Source organism: Bos indicus, chromosome 2 (genome assembly GCF_029378745.1).
Source record: "Bos indicus isolate NIAB-ARS_2022 breed Sahiwal x Tharparkar chromosome 2, NIAB-ARS_B.indTharparkar_mat_pri_1.0, whole genome shotgun sequence".
NCBI classification, from domain to species: domain Eukaryota; kingdom Metazoa; phylum Chordata; class Mammalia; order Artiodactyla; family Bovidae; genus Bos; species Bos indicus.
The window spans coordinates 27,565,478-27,578,689 of NC_091761.1; the positions used below are offsets into that span (position 1 = coordinate 27,565,478).

Consider the following 13,212-nt stretch of genomic DNA (forward strand, 5'->3'; position numbering starts at 1 on the left):
TCCCTAGATAAATGATGTAATTTTTTTTGCTCTTTTGCTTGTAATGCTTTGCTGTCCAAGAATTATTTCTTTTATATTTCAAGTCTAATATTTTAATAAGTCCTGGTGTAAACCTTCTTGGGTCTCTCTTTCCTGCATTCTATTAACATATTATAAATCTCCACTTATTTTACGAAAATTTTCTTCACACATTTATTCTACTTTGTTTTTCCTCAGACTTCCCTGGTAGCTCAGATGGTAAATAATCTGCTTGCAATGCAGGAGACCCAGGCTTGATCCCTGGATCAGGAAGATCCCCTGAAGAAGGGATGGCTACCCACTCTAGTATTCTTGCCTGGAAAATTCCATGGACAGAAGAGCCTGGCAGGCTACAGCCCATGGGGTCACAAAAAGTAGACTGCTTTCCCTTAAGAGACTCCAATTATACAGATGCTATATCCGCTTGCTCTATATAGCTAATTATTTTTATCTCTTTTTCATTTCATTTATTTCAGCTTTATTATTTCTATCTGACATGTTCCCCACTGAGATTTCTGCAACATTTAGTGTTTCCTGTGTTCTTTCCAAATTTGTCTTCATTTCTGTGATAGTTTTAGTACTTTTCCCCTGAACTAACCAGCTCATACTGCATCTCTTCTTGTTGATCAACTATTTCTTTCTTTAGGTTTTCTATTTCATTTTGTATGGTCTTCCTGAACAGAGCTATTGCTTTTTAAAAATAAAGTCTATGGTAAAATATCTGATTGTAATTTTCAGTTGCCCTGTGGCCTCCTTTTTGCAGTGACAATTTTTGTTAGTAATTGATGTTACGTATTCTTTTTCTTGTCTTTGATTCCGTGTGTTTCTTCTTTATTACCCATCATTGACTCAGTTGGATTTTCTTGACCAGCTGCTGGTAGTATAGGGAGCAGGGAGGGTACTTCTGTAGTTTAGAAAAGTGAAACTGAAAGTTACTCAGGCATGTCTGACTCATTGTGACCCCAAGAACTGTATCCTGCCAGGCTCCTCTGTCCATGGAATTCTCCAGGCAAGAATACTGGAGTGGGTAGCCGTTCCCTTCTTCAGGGAATCTTCCCAATCCAGGGATCAAACCCAGGTCTCCTGCATTGTAGGTGGATTATTAACCATCTGAACCCCCAGGGAAGCCCAAGATTACTGGAGTGGGTAGCCTATCCCTTGCCTCCAAAGAACACTACCTCCTGAAAATGTGCCATCCACCCATAGTTTTCTGTGTACTTCTTCCACTTCTTTGAATTAAACTGAGTCTAGAAGGGCATCTACTAGCCTTGTTGCTATATCTAGTGTTGCAAACAGTGGATAGAATTTTGATCTTACCTTTAGGAGCTGTCATTTTTGCTGGCTTTCCTGAAATCTAGTCCCACAGGGTCCTCTATCCACACTTCATGCTTTTTACATCCTCCTTCTTGGCTTCTGCCCAACCCCAACTGTTTTTATTTAGCCTTTCTATATATATTTTGAAATCTGGAGATATATATCTCTTAGTTTGCCAAAAAATAAATATTGTAAGGTTTTCCTTCCTTTTTTGTGTATTTTTTATTGTCATGTTTTATAAATGCTCCATGGTTCTTTTCCTTTTCTTAAGACTCTCAAGGAAAAAAATTAATAATTCTGACTTACATAAATATTTTTATACCAGAAATACCCAGGTTAACTTCCATAAACACAAACATACAAGGATGGAAAAGAAAAAGAGAAATAGGCATAAGAGGAGAATCAGGAAAAACTAATCAGATCTGCATATAATTTTTAAAAAACAGTGTAAACAGAGCAAAAGCAGATTATGATATGATAATCTCATAATTCTCTAGATCATAAAACCTAGTTCTAGAGCTGACAAATATATTTTACCCTTAATGGTTCAATAATTGCTTTGATGAGAAAATGAGGCTGTTATGATCACAGATATATGCCAAAAGCTAGAAAGATATATAAATAAATAGATTAAATGATTGATTAATTTATATCTATCTCATTCAGATAACTCTGGATATAATCAGTTAAGAAACATGAACTCAAAATATTCACTAAAGAAAAATAATCATGCCATTCATTTGAATGAGTCTAACAATTTACAATTGGTGATATTTGAGCCCCATCACAAATCTGCTGAATCAGAATCTCTAGAAATAAGATGCAGCAATCTACATTTAATACCTCAGGTGCTCTTAATGTAAATTAAAGGAGAGACCTCCTGGCCCAAATAAAAGTTCCCTCTCTTACTAACTGACTTATAGCCCAAAGCCATAATGCTAATGTTATGCATGTTGCATAATGTCTGCAACAGCAGAGCCAATGCTCCAAAACACAATTCAGTTCAGTTCAGTTCAGTTCAGTCGCTCAGTCATGTCTGACTCTTTGCCACCCTATGAATCGCAGCACGCCAGGCCTCCCTGTCCATCACCAACTCCCGGAGTTCACCCAGACTCATGTCCATTGAGTCAGTGATGCCATCCAGCCATCTCATCCTCTGTTGTCCCCTTCTCCTCCTGCCCCCAATCCCTCCCAGCATCAGAGTCTTTTCCAATGAGTCAACTCTTCGCATGAGGTGGCCAAAGTACTGGAGTTTCAGCTTTAGCATCATTCCTTCCAAAGAAATCCCAGGGCTGATCTTCAGAATGGACTGGTTGGATCTCCTTGCAGTCCAAGGGACTCTCAAGAGTCTTCTCCAACACCACAGTTCAAAAGCATCAATTCTTCAGCACTCAGCTTTCTTCACAGTCCAACTCTCACATCCATACATGACCACTGGGAAAACCATAGCCTTGACTAGATGGAATGAAAAAGAAGGAAGTCAAGAAACACCTGGAGTAACAGGCAAATTTGGCCTTGGAATACGGAATGAAGCAGGGCAAAGACTAATAGAGTTTTGCCAAGAAAATGCACTGCAAACACCCTCTTCCAACAACACAAGAGAAGACTCTACACACGGACATCACCAGACGGTCAACACTGAAATCAGATTGATTATATTCTTTGCAGCCAAAGATGGAGAAGCTCTCTACAGTCAGCAAAAACAAGTCCAGGAGCTGACTGTGGCTCAGACAATGAACTCCTTATTGCCAAATTCAGACTTAAATTGAAGAATGTAGGGAAAACCACTAGACCATTCAGGTATGACCTAAATCAAATCCCTTACGATTATACAGTGGAAGTGAGAAATAGATTTAAGGGACTAGATCTGATAGATAGAGTGCCTGATGAACTATGGACGGAGGTTCATGACATTGTACAGGAGACAGGGATCAAGACCACACCCGTGGAAAAGAAATGCAAAAAAGCAAAATGGCTGTCTGGGGAGGCCTTACAAATAGCTGTGAAAAGAGAAGCGAAAAGCAAAGGAGAAAAAGAAAGATATAAACATGTGAATGTAGAGTTCCAAAGAATAGCAAGGAGAGATAAGAAAGCCTTCTTCAGTGATCAATGCAAAGAAATAGAGGAAAACAACAGAATGGGAAAGACTAGAGATCTCTTCAAGAAAATTAGAGATACCAAGAGAAGATTTCATACACAACTCGAGTCTGCTCAAAAACCAATACTTTTAATTATTTTACAACAGAGGTAGGTTCTCTGAGATATTTATAAAATTTTAGATTTACAGAGGAAAAAAAAATGAGTGAAAAAGACATGCAGATGTTACCTCAACAGGAAAGACAGCCAAAGACTATGAAGCAGTTCACATTTATCAGCTAATTTCATAGATGAAAACTGCTCAGTCAGGGCATGTGACTAGTGAACTCACACTGGAATCCAGACTCAGAAGGGCTCACACTTGGGGTTTAAAATTCTATGGTTGCCATCTTGAAATTCTTGATAATTGTGTTAAGGGGATGGTGTTTTGTATAGGAGTCCACTGGGACAGGGAAGCATATGTCAGGGATTCAGAGTCTTGCTTGGCTCACACACAGTCCCGTCACTGCCCCCAGATGAGGCTGGGTACCTTACTTCCCTGTCCTCCAGCTCCCCAGGGCCTCCAGGCTTCACCTTCCCACTCCTGCTGACTGACTACTGCTGCCCTAGGTGCAAACATGGAAAGGGGTGGGATTAGGTGTTCACACCCCACGGTGTCTCAGCCACCTGCGCCCTGGGCTAGCAGCATCCCAAGGTACTTAGTGGGTGACTCGGTGGGGATTAGCCTCTTGCTCACTCCAATCCTCCAATCCAGGTACCTAGTATGTCTTGGAGCAGAGAATGCAGTACACTGGCAGGTCTCCTGTCCACTATGGGTTGGGACAGTGGGCCTATGGAAAGGGGAGAGGCCTATATCAACTTCCCCCAGGAGCTGGAAAGAGACAGAACTCAGCAGCTAGTGGGCTGTGCGTGCACTAAATCACACAGGGTGGGGTTCCTGGGTATCTGTCAGGGTTTTCACTTGCCTCATGAGTATGCCTAAGAGGCATGGCATTAAATACCAAATAAAAACTCTTGACAGGTCAAGAGAGAGACAAACTACACAAGAAAGGAAAAGGCTTTCTCTTTTTATGCCTCTAATGGCACCTTTTTGCGCTTTTCGAACAAAGGGCCCTGCATTTTTAGTTCTGCACTAGCCTCCCAAAATTATGTAGCCAAGTACTGCATGCAATAGATTTTAAGGGTTCTAAGGGGATATCCCTTCACACTTGAAAGATGATAAACATGCCCTTCTTCAAAGATGAACTGGAACCATGGTCAAGGCCAGGATGCTGGACAATCATTGTTCAAACCCTCCAAATCCTGCTGCTTGTATTCTGGTCAGCAGATCTGTTCCTTTCTCATATCACAGATAACACTGGCAAACTACAAAGAATTCAGGGGAAAACAGTTCCAGCCTTGGCTGCATTTAATTCAAAACCTGAGGCTTCTGCTTTAATCATGTAGAAATTTCCAAAAGAATCACCTTGGAAACCAAGAGAATATGATCATTAAAATTAGCTAGAAGCAAATATCCTCCAGAGCAGTCAACCTGGTTGCAAAATCCTTTCATTACCTTTATAGAGAAAAATCCCCTAGTAACCATAATAAACATAAGGCAAGGGAAATAAACATCTACCGCAGGATTCCTAAAGGGAGGCATAACATTTGGGTAGAAAATTCATTTTTATGCATTTAGAGTAGTTCACAAGGTAAATACAAATATGTTGTAATCACATGTGAAAAAATGAACCTATAACTCCCTATGTGCTTAGTCACTTAGTCATGTCCAACTCTTTGTGACCCCATGGACTGTAGCCTGCCAGGCTCCTCTGTTTATTGGAATGTTTAGGCAAGAATACTAGAGAGGGCTGCCATTTTCTCTTCCAGGAAATCTTCCTGACCCAGGGATCAAACTTGCATCTCCTGTATCTCCTGCATTGGCAAGCAGTCTTTACATGAGCCACCTAGGAAGCCCTTATAACTCCCTACACATCTGCTATTTTAGAGGGAGAAAATGTGTTTGCTGCAACAAACTGATAAATAAAAATGCAATTTCCTCCCTAATATTTTCTTCCTTTAAACACTCTGTCACATGAGTCCCTTCAGGTTAGAAAGTGGCAGTCTAAAATCATCTCACAAAACAAAAATTCCATTTATTCTACTCTCCTTCTTAGCAGAGATATAAAAAACATTGTGTGTGTTCTTTCACTTTCCTGAGAAGAATACCATTTCTAAAAGAATAGAGGGGAAAACCCTAGAGAATCCTGGCAGAAATGTAGACCATAAAATAAACAAATATGTTTGAAAATTTGAATTAATTATTTTACAACAAGAGAGAACCAATAAAAATGGTTAGCAATATAAATACCAAAAAAGGAATAAAATTTGCTTAACATGGTCAAATCACATCTTAGAAGCCTGAGAAATTGTCCCAGAAAAAAACGAAAGCAGGAAAACAAACCATTTAATACGCAAACGCACAATATTTCTCATAGACTGTTATGCTTCTCCTTTCTTTTCCATGAAAGAGTGAGAGAGAGATTTCAGTAAGAATAAGCTATTCGGATGCTGTGACTTGCATTTTCATGGCCTTAGCTTGAGGGTTTCTGACTTCCATCTTCTTCCTCCTCTTTTTGTTCAGAAGGAGAGACCAGCTGGCAGTCGGTGACAATCTTTCCTCTACATCCTCCCTCTCTCCCCTGCTCGCCTCTTTCCAGCCTGGTTTGGACTTTAACTCTCAGCGGAGCGATCATCTCCTCCCCCATTTTCTTTACAGTGAATCTGTACTTTGTAACTCTCTGGACCCTCGCTCTTCATGGCTTCATATTACTGCTCTTCTTTCCCTCCATTGCTCCCATTTTTGTTCACATCGGCCTGTGTATCATAGCTGCTAGAACATATGGACAACTCCATAAGCAAATGGGCACTTTTCCTCACAGCTACAGTAATCGTATTCCTCAGCTCTCCCCAGTCGCCTCCACAAAGTCCCACCCCACCGTTAGACATACATACTGCGTCACACCAGGTGAGACTGAGGCATAGAATTCGTGCCCTCACTGTCTCATCTAGACTGTGCTCCACAGCCAAGCGTCTCGCACGCTCTTGGGAGTAAACCCGCAGGTCTCAAACATGCCCACGTGTGTTTGGCTTCTCCCTTTCTCAGTTTATCGCAGGGCCCGTGTGCTTTCCATGCTTTCAAGCATGAGGCTAGTCAAATGTTCGTTCTCAAACTCAACACAGAGGGAAGTAAATGATTTCAGACTAAGAATAGTGGTCGTAACAATTTATATCCCAGAAAAGGACAAGCATACCTTTGTAATTGCAGTGAAGACCTTTTCCAGGATGGCATTTGGCTGGGCAATCTGTGGTCCATTGGCCTGAATGTTGAGGGCTATGGCACATGGTTTGGCTACAAATCTGAAAAAAAAAAAAAAAAAAAAAAACCACATTATTCTCTCTATAGCTGTTCTTAATGTTATCAGGTAACCATTCCTCAATTGTCCCAATAAAATGTTAATACGATTTTATGGGTAGACACTGTCAACACTCATAAATCAGGACCTATATCAAGCAGATTTAACTTTTTTTCTCCTTTAATTCCCCAGCAGTGACAGTAAAAAAAGAAATCTTTTTAAAACATTTAAACCTCCTGATATGTAAGTTATAATGAGACTGACTAGATAGAAAGACTACAAATGAGAAATATACCAGTATAAGATACATAAACCAAACAAACTATGATTTTGAAATGATGTATGTTCTTCTTACAAGTCACGTTATATTTTTACTAGGAAAGTGTTAACTAACAGAGTATGCTTTTGATCAACCCCAGTCCAAAGCCTGGCCCATGTCGTCTCTGTGATCAAAGTGTGCTATGTTCGGTCCCACGTTTTTATGACTTCTTAAAATTCCTTGCTTTACAATTATTTGCTTCTTTCTCATAAGGAGTCATGAAAGGTGTCAAACAACATGACGTCCCAGCCAAGCTGAAAAGTCTGAAATTATTACACACATCAGCTGCACCATTTTTATCATAAGAAAATGACTGTGTCAAGAAGAACAGGATGTCTCAGCTACACTTCTGGCTGTGTTTAAAGTGTGAATGAGCCACGGGAGGCATGCAGACAGAGGACATGGGGCCTCAAAGGTCTGATGATGTCTCTAAAACCTTTTTTATAAGAAAAGCATTTGAGTTGTTTTAAACTAAACATTCGAGAAATAAGGTGCAATGCACCTTTTCAATAGTGACATTTAACTTTTTCTATAAATGCAAATAATACAATATTATATGAAAGTATGACCCAAATTCATTTAATGTTGGCCAAAAGCAACTGATAAATATACACAACAGACCGTGAGTAAATCTTAGATGAAGTTTCTTTAATAATAGTGAATAGCGGGGGGTAATTCCCTGGTAGTCCAGTGATTAAGAGTCTGAGCTCCCAAAGCGGGGAGCACAGGTTCAATCCCCGGTCAGGGGTCTAAGACCCAGCACGCCACACAGTGTGCCAAAAAAAAAGCGGATGAGTTAAAGAACAGTAAACAAGGGAGGAATTTTTTTTTTCTTTAAAGAGGGACTAATGAAGTTTACATACATGGTACCTCATAATATCCCACTGGGTCCTATTTCAAGTAAAAGGGGAAAAAAATGTATTCAAACAAAAAAATGGAATACTGTACATGCAAGCCCAAACCAGTAAAGATATACACAGGAAATGCAATTTAATTCCTGTTTCATTGGGCTCTCTGGAACAAAGTTAGGAAGAATAACCACCTTTGCTAGAATGAAAAACATGTTACCTATGCTCTCACCTTTGTAAAAGAAGTGTAGTATTTTTTTTAAATAACTCTGGGTATTCACTAAAAACAGTCATTGTGGTGCTACAAATGTAGCTAGTAGAAAGAAAGAAACATGGATGGGCAGTGACCACTTGTTTCCTTAAAGTTTCCTGCTTCCTGGTTAGTGCCTCTTCATCATAAGGCATAATAAGAGGTGTGGGAAGACATGTGATCAGCAAGAGTTTTTCATTTTTTTAAAAAAGGTGAAATAGCAAAACTAGGTATAAAAGCCAAAATCAACACTTCTAATGGTTTCCTTCTACTCTTCCCTGTGGGATTTCTCCCCAGCCCTCTCGTCTTCGTAATTCCTACAAATTCTGAAACGCTGTGTTCAAATTTCCTGTTGGAATTTGGCGTCAGCATCCTTGATGGAGAATATGATCTGTTTTTTTCTTCTAAAGAGTGAAGAGTCTAAATGCAGAGGCTGATCACTTAATCTGTGAATACGACAATGCCAGGCACACACAGGAGGGGGCAAGAAATCTGATCCACTGGCTATGTTCTGCAAATGTGCTTTTAATGTGGCCATCATTGCGGTGAGTGCTGCTGACAAGCTAACAAACCTTCTCTGTGTACCCACAACAGTGTGCAGGCAGACAGCAGGAGAGTCAAGAAATTCACTCAGTAGAACCTCTTCAAAAGCAACTTCCTCACCTTTACTGTCACTTGCCAGTAACACACAAAAACATTCAAAAAGGTTCTTTTAGTATTTTATACAATACCATGTTTTACACCTTACTCCTCCTCTTTTTAAACTTCAAATCACTTTTTTTTAGAAACACTCTCTACATTTCCAGAACTAATAAGCATCTTGAAGAAGGCATATCACTTGATCATTAAACTTCTGAAATTTTGATAATCAAAATTATCAAATAAATATGACTCTCTATAAACATACTTTTAAAACAATGTCTAAAGGATAGGTGGGAATTATCTGCTACTATCTGGCGACAGAGACCTAGTTTCAGAAATTGATCTCTCTATGCCCAATGTCCTCATATGTAAGAAATAATATTTACATAGATAAATAAAAATTGTGTGATTATACAAACACATGTATATATTAAAACATAATGTCACATGGCCTCTTTGTCTAAAAGCTTTGATGGGAGCCATGTGTATGGTTTCACACCATACCATTTACACACCATGACTCTCTGGACCCAGCAACCCACACAGCTTCAGCTACGCTGTGCCAAGCCATGTGCATCCAACAAGGTTTGAATGTACCAAGCAAGAAAAGGGGAGACCAGAAACAAGACAGGCAACTAAAAAAGACAAGGGTCAGCAGGTAAAATAACCACTTGCCTCAGTTTACCCTCAGAGCTTGGTTGTCCCAGCATCATTATTAATGGTACCCCTTTACTGACAAGAGCATTCCTGCGTGATACTCTGCCACAATAATTTTATAAGTGTGTGAGCAATAAATTGTAGTGACCCTCATCATCAAGCCTCAAGCTTGATGGACACGGGTCCACACTGGGTCCAGACCAGCACTGCCTTAAGGTTCTGAGCCCATCCCTGACTCTTGAGAGTCCCTTGGGCAGCAAGCAGATCAAACCAGTCAATACTGAAGGAAATCGGTCCTGAATATTGATTGGAAGGACTGATGCTGAAGCTGAAGCTCCGATACTTTGGCCACCTGATGAGAAGAACTGACTCATTTGAAAAGACCCTGAAGCTGGGAAAGATTGAAGGCGGGAGGAGAAGGGGATAACAGAAGATGAGATGGTTGGATGGCATCACCAACTCAATGGACATGAGTTTGACCAAGATCCAGGAGATGGTAATGGACAGGGAGGCCTGGCGTGCTGCAGTCCATGGGGTCGCAAAGAGTCAGACACATCTGAGTGACTGAACTGAACTGATACCTGGTATTCTCTCCAAGTCCAAACCTTCCCAGATCCCCTGTCAATCTCCATGGCCCTGCAGGATGCTATGTCCACACCCGTCACAGGAGAGTTGGGGTGTGTGTGTGTGTGTGTGTGTGTGTGTTGCTCTTCCCTGTGTGTGTGGTCTCTTTCATAGAGGTTGCAATGAACCTTTCACCAAGGTGAAAGCACCCATCTCTACTGATCCTAGCACACACATATACTCTCCCTCAACCAGGGGAGGCAGGAATATCACCACCCCCACTCTGCAGAAAGAGAGACGCAAGTATCCTCTGCCTCTAGGGGAAGGGAAGCAGAAAATGTCATATTTCTTTCCTAAAAAATTTTAGGCGAATGTTATCATCAGCTCCCCATCTTTGTTTACTGGCCAGGCTAAGTCCCAAATTCCAAGGATTTGTAGGATAGGATGTGAGAAGTGACAGTCAAATTTAATAGAATTTAACTCAATTTAAAGGTTGAAGGTCTTATGGTTTAAATGGCTTCTGATGGGTATGTACAATAAATCAAACCACTTGAATCCCTTGAAAGAAGTTACTGTGTCCAGAAATATTTTTACAGAACACCAGGCACACTGTGGGCACTCAATGAATATTTGATGGTGAGTGAATAAATGAATGATTGAATCAGCTAAAATATAATGGCACATGACCTTTCTATCTTTTTCATAAGAGCTGTGCATTTTAATTCCCTTAAATACCTACATCTACAAAGGGTCCTTATTTGGGACTCAGACGATAGAAGACTGATGGCTCAAACTCGAGAAGCTGTTTCTATAATTTCCATTGTCCCTATAAAGTCAAAGTGGCCCTACAGAGCTCTTGTGTAGGTTCTACCAATCTCTCACTAGGCATTCTCTTTTCAACTTACCTAGCACACAGAGCCAAACATTAAATTTCCAAGATTTAAAAAATTTCACAAGATAGGCAGAAAACATTAATTTCAAATTCCAAATGAGAGAAGAAAAAATAATTTTTATCATCCTAAAAGCAATATATATGTTTTACATAAATCTATATGAAAATAGAAACTATATTTGTTTATTCTCCAAGAATTTGTGAATCACTGCTGCATCTTTTTAAGAAAGCATGCTGCTGCTGCTAAGCTGCTTCAGTCCTGTCTGACTCTGTGCGACCCCATAGATGGCAGCCCACCAGGCTCCTTTGTCCCTGGGATTCTCCAGGCAAGAATACTGGAGTGGGATGCCATTTCCTTCTCCAACGCATGCATGCATGCTAAGTCGCTTCGTCGCTTCAGTCGTGTCCGACTCTGTGTGACCCCATAGATGGCAGCCCACCAGGCTCCTCTGTCCAGGGGATTCTCTAGGCAAGAGTACTGGAGTGGGTTGCCATTTCCTTCCCCATAAGAAAGCATATTAGACACCAAATAAAACTAATGACAAAACATCTATAATTTATCACCTATTGCCATGGTCCATTAGAGAAATGCTGGATTTTTTTCCTCCAATGCTGGCTCTAATAGAATTTCACAAAAGCTGTCTTTTACAAGGGTTGTCTTAGGAGAGAGAAAAACAGAGTAAGATGAGGGTGGAGTAGAGTACCTACAAATATAATAGTTGAAAGGGAATATGTATTTTCAAGCTTTGATGACTGCCTCTACCAGGAAACGCTCACCTAATTACTTTTTTATCAAAGGCAGTAACACTACCTTCAAAAGATCAAACATTGTGAAGTACTTTCATGTAGAATAACATATTTGAAAGTAAATATAGCAAGGATGTAAGCTTTGAAAAATACTAGTCTCAATGTAAAAGCAGAGAAAACATGAAGACATTCCTACTTTTTAGTTCTATTTAACAACATGTATTTGTATTTTAAACATGAATTGAATGTCTCTACACAGAATACCAAGGTACCCTCTGGGCTACAGTGTGCTTAAAGGTATACACAAAAATGAAGTGATTCTTGCATAAAACACCTTCCCAATACAGAAAAAGAGTAAATTAAAAAAAATTTTTTTAATGTAAATAAACATTTACAGGGTACATGTCGGCTCTCATCACTTAGTACTGTGTAATCAGGGGCTTTCCTCGTGGCTCATCGGCAGAGAATCTGCTTGCAATGCAGGAGGCAGGGGTTTGATCCCTGGGTCAGGAAGATCCCCTGGAGGAGGGCATGGCAACTCTCTCCAGTATTCTTTCCTGGAGAATCACATGGACAGAGGAGCCTGGCAGACTACCATCCACAGAGTCACAAAAGAGTCAGACACTTCTGAAGCGACTTAGCACGCACACACTATGTAATTGTCTTCAGTGGGGAGCACTGACTCTAGCACTTCCTACACTTTGCAAAGTAGCTGGATGGCTGTGGTGGTAGATACACAAATCTACACATGTGATTTTAAAAAAGTGCATAGATTTTGGGACTTCCCGGGTTGTCCAGTGGTTAAGAATCCACCTTGAGATGCAGGGAACACAGGTTTGATCCCTGGTAGGGGAACTAAGATCCCACAAGCCTTGGAGCAACTAAGCCTGCATGCCACAACTAGTGAGCTTGAATGACACAGCTAGAGAGTCCGTGTAACATCGTGAAGATCCCACGCATGCAATTAAGACCCAAATAAATAAATATTCTTTAAGTGTATAAAATTAAATCACACACACACACAACGTACAGCTGGGGAAATCAGTGTAAGTTCAATAGACTGTATCAATGCTAATTACCTGGCAATGATGCCATACTATAATTTTAGTATTCCTTCTTACAACTGCATCTGAATCTGCAACTATCTCAGGAAAGATTTTGATTTAAAAAATAATTAGAAGCACTCTGGTTTTGATATGGGGAAATGAGCACCCAATAAATTGATTTCTCATCTTTAAAAACTGCACAACATGCCAACCCTCTAAAAACAAAACCAAGTACCTGAGGGCTCTGGAGATGGAACATACGCAAGTAGACTGGAGGGGAGTCAAAAGCTGGAGCAGGAAACCAGCAGACAGCAAGCTCCTGTTTATTTATGTATATATTTGGTTTGCAGCTCAACTCTGAGATCAATCACAGCAGCAGATACAGCTTTGACAGGAAAACACACTCTCTGTCTAACTGTGGGT

At 40.2% G+C, this 13,212-nt stretch overlaps 1 protein-coding gene across 3 annotated transcripts in view; it reads right to left on the minus strand.

Moving 5' to 3' along the window:
* Positions 1-13,212, minus strand: part of CERS6 (ceramide synthase 6) — a 359,336-nt gene that overhangs the window by 244,943 nt on the left and 101,181 nt on the right. For all 3 annotated transcript variants that reach the window (XM_070803789.1, XM_070803794.1, XM_070803792.1), the window contains exon 2: positions 6,723-6,828. In XM_070803789.1, the coding sequence (XP_070659890.1) occupies positions 6,723-6,828 (106 nt within the window). The remainder of the gene's footprint in view (positions 1-6,722; positions 6,829-13,212) is intronic.